The sequence below is a fragment of the Delphinus delphis genome, chromosome 10, assembly GCF_949987515.2.
Source record: "Delphinus delphis chromosome 10, mDelDel1.2, whole genome shotgun sequence".
Classification (NCBI taxonomy): Eukaryota; Metazoa; Chordata; class Mammalia; order Artiodactyla; family Delphinidae; genus Delphinus; species Delphinus delphis.
In genome coordinates this window covers 82,796,480-82,816,557 of record NC_082692.2, presented here as the reverse complement: position 1 = coordinate 82,816,557, position 20,078 = coordinate 82,796,480, and the positions used below count along the sequence as shown (strand labels likewise).

The 20,078-nt window shown below is 35.3% G+C and overlaps 1 protein-coding gene across 2 annotated transcripts in view; it reads left to right on the top strand.

The window, feature by feature from the left end:
• The first annotated feature begins 1,795 nt into the window (after positions 1-1,795).
• Positions 1,796-20,078, top strand: part of TMF1 (TATA element modulatory factor 1) — a 28,969-nt gene continuing 10,686 nt past the window's right edge. The window contains exons 1-10 of one of the 2 annotated variants that reach the window (XM_060022870.1): positions 1,829-1,843; positions 1,982-2,177; positions 4,634-5,838; positions 7,566-7,669; positions 8,325-8,451; positions 10,736-10,841; positions 15,021-15,163; positions 15,538-15,704; positions 16,002-16,158; positions 19,536-19,628. In XM_060022870.1, the coding sequence (XP_059878853.1) occupies positions 2,036-2,177; positions 4,634-5,838; positions 7,566-7,669; positions 8,325-8,451; positions 10,736-10,841; positions 15,021-15,163; positions 15,538-15,704; positions 16,002-16,158; positions 19,536-19,628 (2,244 nt within the window). In that variant the 5' untranslated portion in view covers positions 1,829-1,843; positions 1,982-2,035. Of the gene's footprint in view, positions 2,178-4,633; positions 5,839-7,565; positions 7,670-8,324; positions 8,452-10,735; positions 10,842-15,020; positions 15,164-15,537; positions 15,705-16,001; positions 16,159-19,535; positions 19,629-20,078 lie in introns of both variants that reach the window. The other variant, XM_060022869.1, reaches the window with a different exon arrangement.

Genomic DNA, 20,078 nt, shown 5'->3' with positions numbered 1-20,078 from the left:
TTTTTCCCACTGAAATTTTTTAAAGTATATTAAGGATAGTAAGTAGTTCTGTAGTAAGGTAGAAATAATTTTTAAATATGTAGCAGATTTACTAATAGGAAAATTTTATGGTACTTGAATTAATATTTTAGCCACAATAAGTATCTACTGATTTAATTTTCTCTAACATAATAAGGTAATGAAATGGAATGACTCTATTTTTATATTAACGCCTCTTAAAATGCTTTTTTCCCCCTCCTAAAGGACTAAGGCTTAAAACAAAATTAAGCATAAATACTGAAAATGAGTTTTAGTATCTTAGTGTGGGAACATGTCGTACATGTTCTCTGTTTTTGACTTGGATGGCAGTTTTCTATTTAAAAGCTTTATGATTACATGTCAGTGGGTTAAATTTTCATTTATTTTTATTTCTAGCTCTATATTGACAAATAATTTTTTGTTATAAAATCATATGGCATAAATGTATATGCTTTCCTTAAAAGTTACAGATTCAGTTTACAGGTGCTATATACAGGTGCTACAATAATTCTCAAAGTAGCCTTGTGAGAAGGTGATAATATCTTCATCTGAGAGCTGAATAGTTTTAGAAAGTTTAGGTCATTTACCTCAAGCTGTCCAATTAGAAGTCTTGGAACAGGGAGGGATTCCAAGCCTAACCTGACCTCCTCTTCAGGCTACTTAGCTAAGCTGTTCGAAATTACCTGAGTTACTTAGTACTACTGTGTACATTATTAAATTGTAAACGTTTCAATATGCAAATTTTTGCAGAAGTTAGATAAAATCATCAGTAGATCATAACTTCTCAAGGGCAGAGTTTAAATCTGACTAAAAATAATTCCTTTATGGCATGGTTCCTTGCAGTGTGGTAAAATACTTAAGTGTAGGGGAAACAGGTGAGGTAAATAACCACATTATGAAGAGTGTATTTAGAATAGTGGGATCTGTGACATATTGAAGTGAAAATTATTAGTCAAAAGTGGCAACTGCTGCAGCTGACTGTTGCATGTTGGTGTACATATTTTTCAAAATCAGCTGGATGTCTGGATTTTTCTGTGAAATCTGGCTTTTAAATGTTGGTAGAATTTTAATATTATGGGGGCCAAACCAAACAGCTGCTGACTAGGAAGGCCACCAATTTGATTTGTTTGAAGAGCACATGCAAAAAAGTTGTATTTTAAATAATATGCACAGTACATATTAAGAGTAATAGTTTTAATGCTTCCCAGGTTTGTTTTGACTGAGGCCAACAGTGGACCTGTATCTTAAAGGGGAGATTGTGCCCTTGTTCTGATTTCTCGTTACTTATTGTGGAAGACGGCTTTTTACTTGCTTGCATCAGATGGGCTGGATCAGGTCCTTTCATACGATGCCCGGTAGTTTTAGACAGACCCAAACCCAGAGTTCCTTCCTAAGGCCAAGTTGACACAGAACTGATTAACAGAGGAGACGCTAAGTAAGAGAAACGCAAGACCCAAACTTCCCTGTTCAATTATTGCTGGCAAGGCTCTAGCTCTTAATACAAGAGCTATTTTCCAGGAAGGAACTCATTTCACCACTCGCATATTCCTTCCGGAGGAATCAGCCCCTGCTGATATAGCCACAGAATTCCTCCCAGGGCTGACAATCGCCGCACTACGTCTGGAATCAGTTTCGATAGGAACCGTTCCGCGTTCCTCCATAACTACGGGCAATCCTGGACCCCAGGAAGTGACGTCAACGTTCTTCGGTTCTTCCGTCTACCGGCGGAACTTTGGGCTCCGGGGCTTGCCGGTTGTGTACGTGGAAGCAGCCAGCGCCTGCGCAGTCTGAGCCTTTCGTCTCATCTGTGAGGAAAGCGCTGAGGGTAACGTCTCCGGCTCGGGGGAGACTTGCGGGGTCATGGCTCCCCGCTGACAGGGCCCGCCGAGTGGAGAAGGGGGCGAGGCTCTCCGTGGACCCTCCGCCGGGTCCGCGGCAGTCGACTTGTCCCTCGGTCTTACAGTTCGGTGCTGCCGGCGCCGCCGCCGCCGCCGCCGCTGGCGGCTGAGGAGGGGATATGAGCTGGTTCAACGCCTCCCAGCTCTCCAGCTTCGCCAAGCAGGCCCTGTCTCAGGCCCAGAAGTCCATCGACAGGGTCCTGGACATCCAGGAAGAGGAGCCGAGCGCCTGGGCCGAGACCATTCCGTACGGAGAGCCGGGTAAGGGCGCGAGCGGCGGCATCACTGCGCTCCCGCGGGCTTCTTTTCCGAGACCGGCAGGTGAAGCGGCGAGGGTGGGGGAGTGGGGGCTCCCGCCTCGCTGAGCGACGGACTTAATGATCAAGTCCTGGTCCCCAGCCCGGCCCCAAACCCTGCTCTGGCCTCTCAGTTGGTCTTTGCTCTAGTCCCGAGGAAGAACCCAGCCCTGGGTCCTTCCTTGCCCGTGGCCCCGGGTGGGGGCTGACGGGGACCTGATTCGGTGGTCGTGGCCCCGCGCCCTTCCTCCACGTCGACCGCATCACAGGCCCTCGAACCCGGGTCGGCTGCGCGCTCGGGACGCTGTCCGAGCCCATGATCGGAATCAGTCCGCGGGGACGGGAAGAACAGTCGCGAACACTTAGCGGGTGCTGCGCGCCTCCTGGGCTCTGTATGGCCGTCTCTCCTGAAACAGCTCCTCGAGTTCTGGCGCTGCCCTCCGTGGTGCAGAGACGGCGCGGCCCGTTCCTCTGGGCCACTCCGCCCGCGGGAGGGTCTGGGGGGGCGCGGCCCGCGACTTCGGGTCGCGTCGCGGTCTAGCCTCCAATAGTCTCGTCTTTCTTTCTCAAGAGTCCCTGGGCTTCACTTTTCAGGGATCTTCAGCTGCTTTTAGCTCTAAGTCTAAGCAACAGTTTCTCCTTTTTGGTGTGTGGAGTGCAGATTGGCCCGACTTTGGGGTTGTGAACCTCTGGGAGAAAGAATAAGTTATTCCTGACTACTCCTTTCTGGTTTCCTCATTTTACGTCTTTGAGAAGTCAGGACCTAAATTTGAGGTGCATCGTTTTAAGATATTTTGGCTCATGTGTTTATGTCACCATCCTGTTACTTTTTCCAAGATGTTATAGGATCTTGGTGGAAGGAGCTCCACTTCCTTTTTTCAGGCTACCCCACGTTTTGAATGTCTTAACTGTAAAAGAGACAGAATATAAGTTGTAAATGTAAGGATACTCCTTTTATGAAATCCGGGGCTCGAATCCTGCTCTATAATTCTTTTTTTTTTAAATAAGTTATCCAGAATAGACTTAGGTTTTAGTGAAATGCCATAAATGTTGACTGATCACCTATGTTTTACGTCGCCGTCACTCAGAGATGACCAGTCTTCATAATGGAGTGATTTAAGTGGATATCACATAACCCTGCGATTTATATAAAACTTTCTCCAACAGGCAGATTTGACTTCTGTCATTCGTTGCCATGACAATAATTAATGAGCAGATTTTATTTTGCTTGTTCCTTTGTGTCTTATTTTGTTTTCCCCTTTTTCCACCGTTCTGATATACTGAACAAATGGATGTAAAACTGTATCCCCAAGCTAAAATTGCCTAGTTATCTCCGAAGTCATATTAAAGGATAGAATTTAGTGTTGGGCTTGTTAGCTTTTAGGAGCTTTTAGGTACTTGTGCTCTGCCCACCAGCTTTTAAGTGTTTGGGGTTTGTGATGATTCTGCTCAGCCACTTTTGAATTTAGAAATGGAAGAAATTGTTTTAAAGAAATGCTTTAAGTATTTTAGCAAATATGCCATTTTTTGTTTATCATCGGGTTTTTCAGTAACATATTATTTGTATGACTGATAGAATTATCTTTTTTGCTCAGAAGATGGTTATTTTCTCCCTAGTGTTTAAAAAAAAAAAACCTAGTGTAAACTGCTATCTTTGTCAAAAAGCAATAATTTTTAAAAAATGTGCATTTTTGAAATTCATATGACCTTCTATAATTGCTAACATAATTTGGAATTTAGCGAGAGAACAAAACTTTCTCAGAGTAGGTTTGGAGAGTGGGACTTGGAGAATGGGCTTGTCATTAAGTGGATGAAAATGAATTTGCCCTTTAGAAGTTACTGTTCCCATCAGTTTACTTTGATCTTTGAAAAAGGACATTTGTCACCAGTATTTCGGGTTCAGTTTTTGAGTGTTGCCATCTGTCTAGCTGATAACTATGTTTTATCATTGATACTACAAGAATAAAATTAATATGGAACTAATTGTATAGAAGGTAGATTCTATTTGCCATGACTACACATGACCTGTAAGTGAAGATACTGCCCGTTATTATGAGATGCATCATATGTATCTTGGACTTAGCATTGGTTATTAACACATACCGTTACTTTATTAATTTGTTGTAGGAGGGAATAACATACTTGCTTCTGGTAGGACAGCTTCAATCTAGTCTTTCAGCTTTGCTCCTAGGTCCTCTTGGCAGATGCACACCAGTTTTCCTTTTTAAGGCCCAAAGTTAAACGATGAACTAATTAATTACGTAGTAAGCAAGGACTTCAACATGTCCAAATTACGGGTTGTATTCTGTAGGGTTTTAAAAAAACATATTTATATTGACTTATAGTAATGATTGTAATTTAAATGCTTTATATATAGGTATATTTTTTTCTTTTTTAATATATATATATTTTTTGTCAAAGGAATAAGTCCCCCTGTCAGTGGAGGATGGGATACTTCAACCTGGGGGTTAAAATCCAACACTGAACCTCAGAATCAACCGGTAGCCTCTCCTAAAGCAATTACAAAACCAGTTCGGAGAACTGTGGTAGATGAATCTGAAAATTTCTTCAGTGCCTTTCTCTCTCCCACCGATGTCCAGACCATTCAGAAGAGTCCAGTGGTATCAAAACCACCAGCTAAATCACAGCGACCAGAAGAAGAAGTGAAAAGCACCTTACAGGAGTCCTTGCACGCTGGACAGTCAAGAACAACTGAAGCCGCTGAGTCGAAAGTAGAAGACTCTCCTCCATTTGTATCGGGGGAAACTCTGGCAGCCAGTACTCTGTCTCCTAAAACTGAGGGCAAGCATGAAGAAACTCTTAATAAAGAATCTGATACAAAGGTGTCAGCAGTACATTTGAAAGTATCTGAAAGTATAATTCATGTGAAAACAACTAGGGAAAATGTATCTAATATGCCTACACAGCCTCTCACAGCGGAAACAAAGGACATGGCTTTGGAACCTAAGGAGCAAAAACATGAAGACAGACAGAGCAATACACCTTCTCCTCCCGTTAGTACCTTCTCATCAGGTACTTCTACCACTAGTGATATTGAAGTTTTAGATCATGAAAGTGTAATAAGTGAGAGCTCAGCAAGCTCAAGACAAGAGACTACAGATTCAAAATCAAGTCTGCACTTGATGCAGACATCCTTTCAGCTTCTCTCAGCATCTGCTTGTCCTGAATATAATCGTTTAGATGATTTCCAAAAACTCACTGAGAGTTGCTGCTCATCTGATGCTTTTGAAAGAATAGACTCGTTTAGTGTACAGTCATTAGATAGCCGTAGTGTGAGCGAAATCAATTCAGATGATGAATTGTCAGGCAAGGGGTATGCTTTAGTACCTATTATAGTTAATTCTTCAACTCCAAAGGCTAAAACAGTTGAATCTGTTGAAGGAAAACCTGAAGAAGCAAATGAAACATTAATTATGCCCACTGAAGAAACAGAAATGGAAGAAAGTGGACGAAGTGCAACTCCTGTTAACTGTGAACAGCCTGATATCTTGGTTTCTTCTACACCAGTAAATGAAGGACATAGTGTCCTAGACAAGGTGGCTGAGCAGCCCAAAGTTCCTGAAAGTGAGCCAGAAGCACTTTCTGAGAAGGAAGATGTATTCAAGGTAACTATAGGAAGTGGAAGGGGATTTTTTGATATGCTTTTCAGAGATTAAATCATTGGTTTATTTTTAATATTCCGTGATGCCTAATGGTTTGTACTGATTAAAAAAGATAGGTATTTTGCATTTAAGTGTGGTGTTAAGGATCTTAAACTTGAAGAATTATTGATGCTAAATTATTTGAAATTTCTCGAAGACAAGTATGGTAGCATAAGTTGATAGTTCAGTATAACCAAGCATAAAAAAGTTTCCATCTTAGGCCTTTACTGTTGAGTCCTTATCACCTTAATATTCTCTTTTGCTGGACTCATTAATTTATTAGTTTGCAAGGGACTGTCGTCTTATGTAAACAGATACCTTCACCTCCTTTGCACATAAGGTGCTCAAACAAATCTAAATATTATATGATTTTTCTTATATCAAAAATATTTTGCATGTTCACATTTGTAGCAAATCTTGAATGAAAAATTTGGTCTCAGATCATTGATGTTTTTCTGTTGTTATTAATTGCTTGTTTGTTTTTGTTTTTGATATTTCCTACTGATAGCTATCTTAAATGAATAAGAAAGGGAAATGTCCAAGGATCAAAAGTGTTGTTTAGGAATGACAGATTGCTTTCACCTAATATGTAAAAAAGGAAAGTGGTGTAAATTCTTTAACATTAAGTCACAGTTCTCGTTTTTCCTATGAATTTTAGGTGTAGAAATTGAGTTGGATCTGGCATCTTTAATAGACTCTTCTGAGATACAGGATATCTTGAAGAAATGTCCTCTAAGTGTCATGTATTGAATTATTTAAAGTAAAAAAAGTGCCAGATTCTGTTACCTAGGTTTAATATTATTCACAAACAAAATGCCATGCTCTAGCTATAATAACAGTTTGAATTCCTAGAAACCAACACTATTTATTATTAATAATATATTTTTGAACCATTGTTAGAAGGTAAGTGATTTCTAAGTTAATCTAGACCTAAATCAGGTAAGACTTTATTTATTTATTTTTTAGTACAAAAGGCACCATTCCTCCCCTCATGCACAAGTGTATCACTGCTTCAGCAGGACCTAAGGAATAAGATAGTCTAACCATTCCTTTTTGCTTAGCTTTATACTAATATATTCTGGAGATTTAAAAATTATATGCCTATCGATTTTCTAAAGTTAATTTCATTTTTTAAATGCAATGTATCATGCTAAAAATGTTGCATGTTACATGTTTGGGTTGAAGAATAATATGGAGAAACAAACACTTGTATATCCAGTACCCAGATAAGATAGAGAACATTAGTAGAAGCTTTGAAGCCCCTCTTTGATCTTTTTGATTGCATCTCATCTCCTTTCCTTTTTTAGTGGTCATGTACACTCTTCCCACATTTTTGCTATTGCAAACGAATTGCTGTAAATGTTTTCTCCTCTGAGGTACACCTAAAAGTAGAATTTTCTACATGAAGGGGTATGTAGATCTTTAACTAGATATTGCTTAACTGTTTTCCAAAGCGTTTTACCAAACTACCAACTAGGTGGTTGTAGTACTAATTTATACCCTCCTACCCACTCTGTGTGAGTTCTTGCTGTTCTATGTCTGCTGTGTTCCCAGTTTTGTTTTTAATTCTTTTTATGAGATAAAGCTGTTTTATTAATTACAATGATTCGGCGGCCTTTACTTTTTCACCTGCATGTAAAAATGGTCTTTTAAAGTTAAATGTTGGACTTTTGTGTATTCTTCTTATCCAGACAGTTGAATTTCTGAATGAGAAACTGGATAAAAGGGAAGCTCAGTTATTATCTCTTAGTAAAGAAAAAGCACTTCTAGAAGAAGCTTATGATAATCTGAAAGAGTAAGTACTTTACAAATGTGAGTAATTTTACACATTTTATAGTGGTCCATACACTTGGTTATTACTTAAGAATGTTTTTTAAGTTAAAATGTTTTATATTTTAACTTGTTTATAATTATTGAGAATTGAATGGTATTACCATTCCACCCTTAGAGATTACTTTTCTCCTCAAATTATCTTACTCTTTTACCACTGACACTGAAGAGAGGTGTTTTGCAAAACAAAAACAAAAAAACCTCTTCCCTTTTGTTATTAATAATCTATTAGTATTAGAGATTTAAAAGGTATATTTAGAGAAAACTGAGATTATAGTTTAAAAAAATACTGAGTACTGGTTTGCTTTAAGGAGCTGATTAGTAAAATGTGACACAATTAAGATTTAACAGTGAAAAGTTTTAGTTACCTTTTTGTAATTTTTACACATCATGTATTGGTGACATTTTCAATTTCTAATGGGTTTTCTTTGAAGTGTTTTAAAATAAATTAAGCAGGTAATTTTTCTCTTAAAAGTTAACAGGCCTAAAATTAATCTATTTTAGTAAAGTGTATGTTGAAGAGAATGTTAGTTTTTTTTTTTTTTTGCAAACTGAACTCATCTGTTAACTTTAGAATATATAAACAAGTATTTTCAGTCTCAGTATTATTTTAAATTTAGTGAAATGATCAGAGTGAAAGAAGAGAGCAGCAGCATTTCTTCCTTGAAAGATGAGTTTACTCAAAGAATTGCAGAAGCAGAAAAGAAAGTTCAGCTAGCCTGCAAAGAGAGAGATGCTGCTAAAAAGGTAATGGAAGTTTAAAATAATATTAAATAAACTCTACAGAGACATATTTTTTTGAGGAATGCATTATTATTTTGGTATGGGAAAAAAGAAGTAAGATTAAAAAGGATACCATGTAGTATATTAACACTTAAATTTTAGATTTTTCACACCTCTAGGATTACAGACTTTTGATGCTTTGAAAAAAATCTAAGCCAGTATTTGTATAATTTATGTGTAAGTCCTTGCAAGATATATAGCAAGGATCTTTAGAATAATTTTTATAAATGATAAGTCCATCAAAATAAAAATAAATAACACTTAAATCTAAATGGCACTCTATACGTTTTAAAAATTACCATTACTCTCATTTGTTATTTTTCCCTTCTGCTTTAAATATATATATATATACACACACACACACACACACACACACACACACACACATATCTATACTCCTTCAAGTCAAAGTAATTTTAAAATAAAAATTCCTAATAATTAGTGACATTGAATATTAGAATAAAATGTTGATTTATTCTAATGTAGGATTTCTCAACCTCAGCACTACTGCGATTTTGGGCTGGATAATTTTATATTGTATGGGACTGTCCTGTGCATTGTAGGGTATTTACCAGCATCCCAGGCCCCTACCTACAAGATGCCAGTATCACCCTTCCCTCCTCAACCCCAACCTAATCCCCCCTCAGTTGTGATAATTGAAAATGTTGCCACACATTGCCAGATGTCCCCTTGGGAGCAAAATTGCTCCGGATTGAGAACTATTTGTTCTAATTCTTGTAATTTGGAACAGTTGGCTGTTTCAGATATTGGTAACCAATTAAGGTTAGTAATTATTGTTTGTATCCCAAGTATTATAGCATTTCTCAGTATTTCCCCTTCTGAGGTTGTTTTCCCCCTTCTTGATGAAGGTCAATGTTAATATTTATAATTTTTCTCTATATATTCTTACAGAAAAGAAATATGATATACTTCTATCTGCTTGGTTGCTTTAATTAGCAACTTTAATTAGTATCATTTTAGACACTGATAATAACCTGAGACTATCTAACCAACTTAACTCTTCGTGTTCTTGCTCTATTCCATCTGAATACAGTACAAAAAGTAGATTTTAAGTAATGTTTGTCTTCTGTAGTGCACTTTGAATTATAGATCTAAAATAGATCTAAACCATTAATTACAGCTGGAAAAAACTTGGGTCCTACGTTTTAACACATTTTATGTGTACCGCCATGTGTGAACCCCTGCTTAGGATCCATAGGAAATTCAAAGGTGAATTTAATTACCTTAAGTGAAGAGTTTGCTTTTCTACTGTTGGGAGGCAAATAATGTCAACAAATGTATAATAGTAGGCAGTTGAATAAGCACTTTGAAATGGTATCATGGAGGATGAATTCTGATCAGAGGAACTGAGGAAGATTTCATGGAAGACATGACATTCTTAACTGGACCTTGATGGATGAAATTTTGACAGTTGGAAATGGACAGCAGTGTTGTGGATAGTTCAGAGCATGGGCTTTAAAGATTCACAGACCTGGGTTTAAGTTATAACTCTACGACTTTATAGCTCTCTGACCTTCAGAGTTTACTCAAGGTTTCTTAGTCTTAATTTTCTTATTTGTGTAGTTGAATAGTACAAGTGCCTCCCTCCCAGGATTGTTGTAAGGATTAAATGATAACGGATACAAAGCATGGTTTAAATACCTAATAAATGTTAGTTTATTTTAGCTATTTTTAGTTTCAGAGCATCATAAAAACCAAGTTTAAAATCATAGGACACTTTTCATATCACCATACTTCTCCATTGTAGTTTTAAAAGATAAAATATCTTAACATGTTTCTGCTGAATCTCTGCTTTATTAAAGTAGATCGAACCTTATGAAATTATGTTTTTTCTCTCAGTTCACAACATGTTTGTAAGTGCAGTGAGTTTCAGATGAGGAAGAGGAATACAGTGAAAAATGGAGATATACTAATTGAATGTTTCAAAAATAATGCTTAACCTGTAGAAAATATGTGTAGAGATACTCAAAAAGAGTATTGTAAGTTAACTTCTTCTCATTTCCATTTCCATATTAAAACCTGTTTATGTCTGAATTCAGGTTTATGTCATTTTCAAAGTTGTTCACTTACTCTTAATTAACCAAGGTAATATAAACTCAGGTTAACAGTACAAAACTTATGGATTCTTATTGAGAATGTGAGTATTTGGATATGGAAAAAAATTGAAAAATATGCCCAGAATGAGAGTAATGCTTTATGTTACTCATATTCTTTCTTTTTTAATTAGGAAATCAAAAGTATAAAAGAAGAACTTGCTACTAGATTAAATAGTAGTGAAACGGCAGACCTTTTGAAAGAGAAAGATGAGCAGATCCAAGGGTTAATGGAAGAAGGTACGTAAAATATTTAGTTGGTTATGAAAAATATTGTGAGAACAGGAAGGTACCACGTGACTAGCTGCTGCTTCCTAATGAAAAAATATTGGAAGCAAGAATGGTTTGGACTTAAACCTCAGAAATGGTAGGCAACAATTCATGGAAGAATGGGGAGCAAGATGTAGAGAGGTAGAGGTATAATGTATGTAGCTTTTTGTTTCTAGGGAGGTAAAAAAATAACTCCTTGAGAAATAGAATTTTGTGCTTCCCTAAGAAAGCTTCTAACAGGTTTTAGAGCCCTCATTTAAACCAAGATATTTGAAAGTTATAATTCTGGAGTTTATATAGTATCTGAATCTCTAGCTTGGGTACTATGTGCTATCATTTTATTGTTCTGGCATTTGATAGTGAATTTTTTCTCACATTCATGTTTTAATTTTTTAGTTATTAAGTACTTTCTCTATGAAAAGATTCATAATTAACAGGGTTATTAAAGATTCTTCATGAGATAAAACATTACAGTTGGACATTGAATTAATTTCTTTCTGTAATGTCATAGGAAAGAAGGTAGTTTTGGAAAGGATGGTTAAATAAATTTTTCTTTTTCTTAAAGTTTTTTAGTTATAAGAGTAATGCTTGCTACTTGCAGAAAATTTTGAAGTTATAGGAAGTATATGAAGAAAGAGAAAAAATAGATCATAATTCAATTTTATAAGGAAATATTAATTTCTTCTAGTTCCTTTTTAATGCATTTTATTACATTTTTAAACATAATTAAGATCATACATCTAATTTGCAGTGTTCTTTCTTTTACATTTCCCTATGCTGTTAGATGTTTTGATACCATTATTAATGGCTGTGTTAAAGTCCATTATATGGATATATTATAATTTGTTTTACTCTTCCTAAGGTTATACATTTATTTCTAAAATGTTAATATTACAAATAGTAGTGGGATGAACATTTCTGTACTTAAATCACTGCACTTAAGTGAATTTCCAGAGTAAGTGTTTGAGGACAATTGGAAATAATCACTTCATTTGAAAAAGTTAGTTTTACCCAATTTTTCTTTTTCATTTATTCAGCTAATATTTAACAGTTAATATGTCAGATATTGTGTTTGATATAGTAATAAATATGACACATTCCCTGTCCTTTAGGAACTTATAGTTTAATGAGAGGGAAATATAGGTACACAGATAATTATAAAGCAATCTTAGCACTAAAATACATGAAACACATAATTGTATCTCAAGACATCTTGCAGTCAGATACTGTCTTGTGTTACAACATTAGAGACTGAAGGGATGGCTAAGTACATGGTTTCATAATTTAAAAAAATTATTAAGAATATTAATATCAAATTTCACTTCGTTGGAATTTACTAATTTAATCAGGGAGTGAGCTGATGTTTTCTTTTGCTTAATGAACTTCTTTATAGAGAAAATAGAATGATTTCATCTATGGGTATATTCACATACTGCTTCTGTATACCCTAAAAGTATTTTTTAACTCAGAGCTGAAGAGCTGGAAGTCTCAAAGCTGAGAGTGCGTTACAGTGAGTAACTGATTACTTCATTACCTAGAGTCATCAACTGTTAACATCTAGCCACACCTCCTCCGTATCTCTCTGCACACGCATATACTACCCTTTTGCCAAACCACTTGAAAGTAGGTGACAGATATCATTCCACTCCTAAATTCTTTTTTTATCCAGCTTTATTGAGGTATAATTGAGAAATAAAAGTTGTATGTATTTAAGGAGTACAATGTGATTTTTTATATATGTATATATTATGAAATGATCACCACAATCAAGCTAATTAATGTATCAGTCACTTTGCACACTTTGTGTCTGTGATGAGAACACTTTTAAGATCTACTCTTCTTAGCAAGTTATAGGTGTTCCATACAGTGTTATTAACTTTAGCCATTATGCTGTAAATTAGATCTGTAGAACATATTCATCTTACGTAATTGAAACTTTGTACTCCTTGACCAACATCTCCCCATTTCCGCCACCCACTGGCCCTTGGTAACCACCATTCTGTTCTCTGCTTCTACAAATTCAACTTTTTTATATTCCACATATAAATGAGATCATGCCATGTTTGTGTCTGGTTTATTTCATCCTCTAGGTTCATCCATGTTTTCACAAATGGCAAGATTTTTTTTTAAGCTAAATAATATTTTATTTATATCTATATCTATATTTATATCTTACCTATCTATCTATCTATATAGATCTATCTATCTGTATCGCATTTTCTTTATCCATTTATCCATCGACGGAAACTTAGATTGTTTCCATACCTGGGCTATTGTAAATAAGGCTGCAGTGAACAGGGGTGCAGATATCTCTTTGAGATACTGATTTCATTACTTTTGGATATATATATTCAGAAGTGGGATCAGTGGATCATATGATAGTTCTATTTTTAATTTTTTGAGGAGTCTTCATACTGTTATCCATAGTGGCTGTACCAATTTACATTGCCACCACTAGTACACAAGGGTTCTCTTCACATCCTCTCCAGTATTTATATTTTGTCTTTTTGATAATGGCTGTCCCAATAGGTGTGAGGTGACATCTCATTTTAGTGTTGATTTGCATTTCCCTGATGGTTAGTGGTGTTGAGCACCTTTTTGTATACCTGTTGCCCATTTGTATGCCTTTTTTGAGAAATGCCTATTCATGTCTTTAGCCCATTTTCAAAATTGGCTTAATTGTTTTTTTGCTATCAAGTTCTGTGATTTCTTACATATTTTGGTTATGAATCCCTTATTAGTGTGTAGTTTGCACATATTTTCTTCCATTCTTCATACTGTCTCTTCACTTTGTTGTTTCCTTTGCTGTGCAGTAGTTTTTTAGTTTGATGCAATCTCATATGTCTGTTTTTGCTTTTGTAGCCTATGCTTTTGGAATCATATCCAAAAAATAATTCCCAAGCCTTATGTCAGAAAGCTTTTCCCTTATGTTTTCTTCTAATAGTTTTACCGTTTCAGATCTTACATTTAAGTCTTTAATCTATTTTGAGTTGATTTTTCTAAATGATGTGTGATGGGGTACCATTTCATTTTTCTGAATATGCATATCCCAATACCGTTTATTGATGAGACTGTCCTTTCCTCATTGTGTGTTCTTGGCATCCTTGTTGAAGATCACTTGTCTGTAAATATGTGGATTATTTCTGGGCTCTCCATTTTGTTCCATTGGCCTATATGTTTGTTTTTATGCCAGTACCATACTGTTGATTACTATAGCTTAGTAATATGTTTTGAAATAAGGAAATGTGATACCTCCAGCTTTGTTCTTGCTCAGGTTTACTTCAGCTATTTGAGGTCTTTTGCAGTTCCATTTGACTTTTAGGGTTGTTGTTTCTATTTTTGTGAAAAATGCTGTTGGAATTTTGATAGGAATTGCATTGAATCTGTAGTCTACTCCTCAATTCTTCAGTCTGCATCTCTCAAGGACAAGTACACTTTTTTCTTGACGAACACAACATCATATTCACACCTAAGAAAATCAGCATTAATTCAGAAGTGTATTCCAGCATGTATTGCATCATTCATCTCAATTGTCTCTAAAAATAACTCTCATACCTGGTTATTTGTTCTGCCCCAAAATCCAATCAAAGTTTGTTCATTGCATTTGGCCATTATGTTCTTTTAGTCTTCCAGCAATCTAGGATATCTTTTTCATGATATCAAAGATTTTGTAGAGTCCAGTTGTCCCATTGAATGCCCCGTGTTCAGGAATTTGTCACTTTCTTCATGATTAGATTCAGATCAGATTTCTAGTAAGAAATATAATAGGTGATATTGTGCACCTACCACTCCATCACATCAGTGGACTCATAATGTCAGGCTGTAGTACAATTAGTGATATCAAAACTGAATGTTTGGTTAAGATGGTGACCAGGTTTCTCTATTGTAAGAGCACATTTTTTTCCCTTTGTAATTTATAATATGTGGGAGTGATTCTTTAAGACTGTAAATATCCTGTTCCCACACCATCCTTCTACCTAGTAATTTTAGCATTCATGGCTTATGCTGTCCAAATCAGTTTACCATTGACTGTTACAGCATTGTGATGTTTCAAATATTGTCATTTTATGTCACTGGTTAGTTAAAACATTCTATTCATATTCTTAGAGAATCATCATTATTTGAATTTATACTTTTTGCCATTGCCAGGAGAAAAACTTTCAAAACAGCAGCTGCATAATTCTAACATCATTAAGAAATTAAGAGCTAAAGACAGAGAAAATGAAAATATTATTGCAAAGCTGAACAAAAAAGTTAAAGACCTAGAAGAAGAGTTACAACATTTAAAACAGGTGAATATTAACCATTCTCTGCATATATATATTGTTATTACTTCCAATATGAACATATGGCCAGGGTTTATAAAACATTTGGGATGATTTATTGAGGTATATCGTTTGGGAAGAATTTTCCAAGCAATTTAATAGTGAATGTTGGGACTTCCCTGGCAATCCAGTGGTTAAGCTGCCACGCTTCCACTGCAGGGGGCGCCGGTTTGGTCCCCGGTCAGGGAACTAAGATATCACATACCCTGCGGCGTGGCCAAAAAAAAAAAAGAAGTGAATGTTAAGATTCTTCTTCGTTATTATAATACTTGAGATTCGTGGAATACACTTATTTCCTGTGGTGTTTTTTATTGAAAAATACCTTTGTTTTTATAATATAGGTCCTTGATGGCAAAGAAGAGGTTGAGAAACAACATAGAGAAAATATTAAGAAACTAAATTCTGTGGTAGAACGCCAAGAGAAGGATCTTGGCCGACTTCAAGTAGACATGAATGAACTTGAAGAAAAGAACCGAAGTATTCAAGCTGCTCTTGATAGTGCATACAAGTAAGAAAATGAACAAATGTGCAACTCGTTTAAAATCAGTTATCAGAGCAGGATGTTGAAGAAACACTTTTTCCATTATCTGATCACTAGTAACGTTTATAAACTTACCTATATATGAACTTGTGACTGGTTAAAGCAAATTCGACAGAGAGTCCTCACTGTAGTCACTGCTTATTGTGTGGTGAACTCTTCCTCATTCTGTAGATCTCATGGAAATCTACCTGGAAACTTCATTAATATGGCCATGTAATTAACTATATTATTTTAACTTAAAAATCATCTATTTAATTTTTTAAGAGAACTTACTGACCTCCACAAAGCCAATGCTGCAAAGGATAGTGAGGCCCAGGAAGCTGCTCTAAGTCGTGAAATGAGAGCTAAAGAAGAACTTTCTGCAGCACTGGAGAAGGCCCAAGAAGAAGCCCGTCAGCAGCAAGAAACATTAGTGATTCAAGTAAGCATTAGATGAAAAATTAGTCTTTAAAATCTTTGTGCTTCTGCAAAATAAAGAATCTGTTAATTTGAATCAAACCTTATGTAGTGGCACATGTGTTACATTTTCTTTATAATCCTGTTGGGCTTATAAATCCTGTTGGGCTCATTTTCTAAGAGTACTGGATTGTGCCAAGCTTAATCAATTGTGTGTTTTTTTAAACTGTTGTTAAAGTGATGCTTACATTATACCAGTATTGCTTACGTTTTGGGGGGAATTTCAGACTTATTTGAGAACACTATGAAATCTAGGGATGTTCTTACCAGGGAAATGCACGAATGCAGATAAATACTAAACATTGCATATAATTTCAGGAGAATCTGTTTAACTCCTGAGCTCATTCATAGCATCTGTGGGAGTCCATGGACCTCAAATGAAGGAAGAAAACCAACATTTGTCAGGCTTTGTCTTATAAAATCATCATTTGATAGATATTTGGGTTATTTACACTTTTAAATTTTACTTATTTATTTTTATTGAGGTGTAGTTGATTGATGTACAATATTATGTAAATTTCAGGTGTACAACATAGTAATTCACAATTTTTAAAGGTTATACTCCATTTTTAGTTATTATCAAATATTGGCTATATTCCCTGTGTTGTACAATATATCCTTGTAGCTTATTTATTTTATACATAGTAATTTGTACCTCTTAGTCCCCTATTTCTAATTTTCTCCTCCCCACTTCTCTCTTCCCTCTGATAACCACTAGTTCTTTAAATCTGAGTCTGTTTCTTTTTTGTTATATTTACTAGTTTTATTTTTTAGATTCCACATATAAATGATATTATACAGTATTTGTTGTTCTGACTTATGTTACTAATCATCCATGTGGTTGCACATGGCAAAAATTTGAGTCTTTTTTATGGCTGAGTAATATTCCACTATATATATACCACATACTATGTGTGTATACACACACACACCATATATATATATATATGTATATATATATGTATATATATATGTATGTATATATCTCTATTCATCTGTTGATGGACACTTAGGTTGCTTCCATATCTTGGCTATTGTAAATAATGCTGCTATGCACATTGGGGTGCCTGTATCTTTTCAAATTAGTGTTTTCATTTCGTTTGGATATATACCCAGAAGTCTTTACACTTTTTGGTTATTATGGATAATGCTGCTATAAACATTAATTTATAAATTTTTGTGTGAACACATATTTTAAATTCTCTTAGATATATACCCTTAGGTCGTATGGTAATCCTTTGTTTAACTTTTTCGGGAACTATCAAACTTTTCCACAGCTGCTGAACCATTTTATGTTCCCACCAACCATGTATGAGGGTTTCAGTTTCTCTACATTCTTGCCAGTATTTGTCATTGTCTTTTTTTTTTTCCATTATAGCCCTTTTAGGGGTGTAAAATGGTATCTGAGTGTGGTATTGATTTACATTCCCTTAATGATTAATGATGTTGAGCACCTTTTTATGTGCTTATTGACTATTTATGTATCTCCTTTGGAGATATTTATTTAAATGTTTAAATCCTTTGCCCATTTTTTATATTACCTTTTTATTGTTCATTTGTAAGAGTTCTTTATATATTCTGCATATTAGACCCTTATCAAATGTAGGATTTGCAAATATTTTCTCCCATTCTGTAGGTTGTCTTTCACTTTCTTCATAGTGTCCTTTGATACACAAAAGTTCAATAAATTTTGATGAAGTCCAGCTTACCTATTTTTTCTTTTGTTGCTTGTGCTTTGGGCATCACATTTAAGAAACTGTTGCCTAATTCAACATCATGCAGGTTTTCACGTGTTTCTTTCTACAGTTTTTATAGTCTTAGTTCTCACATTTAGATCTTTTACATGTGAATGTCAAATTGTTCCAGCACTACTTGTTGAAAAGACTATTCTTCCCTCATTGACCTCAATGCACTTTTGATTTAATTTCACAGGGATATGTAAAACATTTACATGATGCCAAAGTGTGAAAGCTGTATAACAAAATATATTAAGATAACATTTACTTCCAACTTAGCCCCTCCCTATTCCCTTTCTTTCCCTGTAAATAACCATTTTATTAGTGTTTCTATTTGTAAATGCAAGAAAACATACATAATTACATTTACTTATATACCCCCCACATATATATACACACCTACACGTATACACACATTTGTTTGTATCTCTCTCATCCTTCCTACATAAAATATAGTTTACTATTGATACTGTTTTACAGCTTGCTTTACTTACCTAATAAAACATCCTGGTGATCATTCCATGGTAGAGCATAGAGCTTTTTAAAAAATTCCTTTTTATAGTTCTATAGTATATCATTGTGTGAATATACCATTCAGTCAGTTCCTATTAATGGATGTTTGGGTTGTTTCCGATGTTTTGCCGTTGTAAATTACACCATGGTCCTTGTGCTTCTGCCACTCCCTCACTGGGATAGATAAAAATATTAATATTTTAAATTAAAAGTACTCGAACGTAGTAACAAAAATTGGGGGAATGGGAGATAGAGAGTATATGGGGTTACCATTCAAAAAATCATCACCTTTTACAAGTCCTGCCAGTTTTGTGTATTAACTTCTTGTCCTTATCTTCATGTACATATTTTTTATAATTGATATATATATATAATTTTATAGTTTTTTCATTTAAGATTAAGTTGTACATTTCTACATTTTTTTATGTTCATTTTAATTTTTATTGGGTATATTAATGTATCCACATTTACAAAAATAAATGACTGCTAATAGATATTAACAATATTTCTTGTTTCGTTTGTTTTTGTTAGTCTAGCTCACAGTGTAGAGAACATCTTTGTATGTTTACAGATCTGCTTCCATAGAATAAATTCTCAGGACTAGGACGATCAGATGAAAGAATGTAAGAAGTTTGATGATTATGTTGCCATAACGCTTTCCCAAAAGGCTGTAGCAGTTTACAACCTGTGCAGCTGTGTATGAATATAGCAGCTAGTTTTTATAGCTCATATAGCTCCTATCACATTCTGCATTACACTGCGAACGTTTATGGATGCATTGTCTTTCCTCCTATATTGTATGGCAGTGGCTGGGCCTTGTACATACTTACATGCTTTGTGTGTGTGTGTGTGTGTGTGTGTGTGTGTGTGTGTGCGCGCCTTATCAAGCTTTCCTAAGTACATATTGAATACATATGGCTCGGGGATTGCCTGAAGAATGGGATGTGGTAATCATACATAAAAGCTCATTGGATAGTGAAGAGTATTATACATGGACAGTAAGTCAACACAAGACAAAATATGTAGTTAGCAGAAAGTTATAGGTAATATTGTGATGTTGGTTGTGATAGTGTTGTTGGTTCTCCTAATACAGGTGGGGGACCTTAGGCTGGCACTGCAACGTGCAGAACAAGCAGCTGCCAGAAAAGAGGATTATTTACGTCATGAGATCAGTGAACTCCAGCAGGTACTGTCAGAGTTTCCCTAAACACAAATCTGAGATGCGTTTTTCAAGAAATACAAAATGACTCAGTGGGGTAATGTTCTTAGAGTTGAGAAGATTTCTCCCATACTTATCATTTGCTGTATTTTTGTGGCTTATGTGAATAAAACCAGAGTGGGCACCTTAAAAATGTATAAGAAAAGCCCTAATTTTGTTTTCTAGAAAATAATTTTATCATGATAGATATGTAATATATTCAGTGTTGTTTTTTCATTTGTAGTGGCCGATTTATTAATTATTATCAGTCTCTGATTACTGTGGGGCAGATGAGCAATGCCTAGTTTTTATGCTACTGCTCTGTTAATTTCAGTCAATGAACATGTACAGGCAAAGGGGGGGAAAATGCCCCTCAGGTTGATCTTTCTGTTTTTATAAATACTTAGAAATATTTGGATGAGGAGGCAACTACTGGGA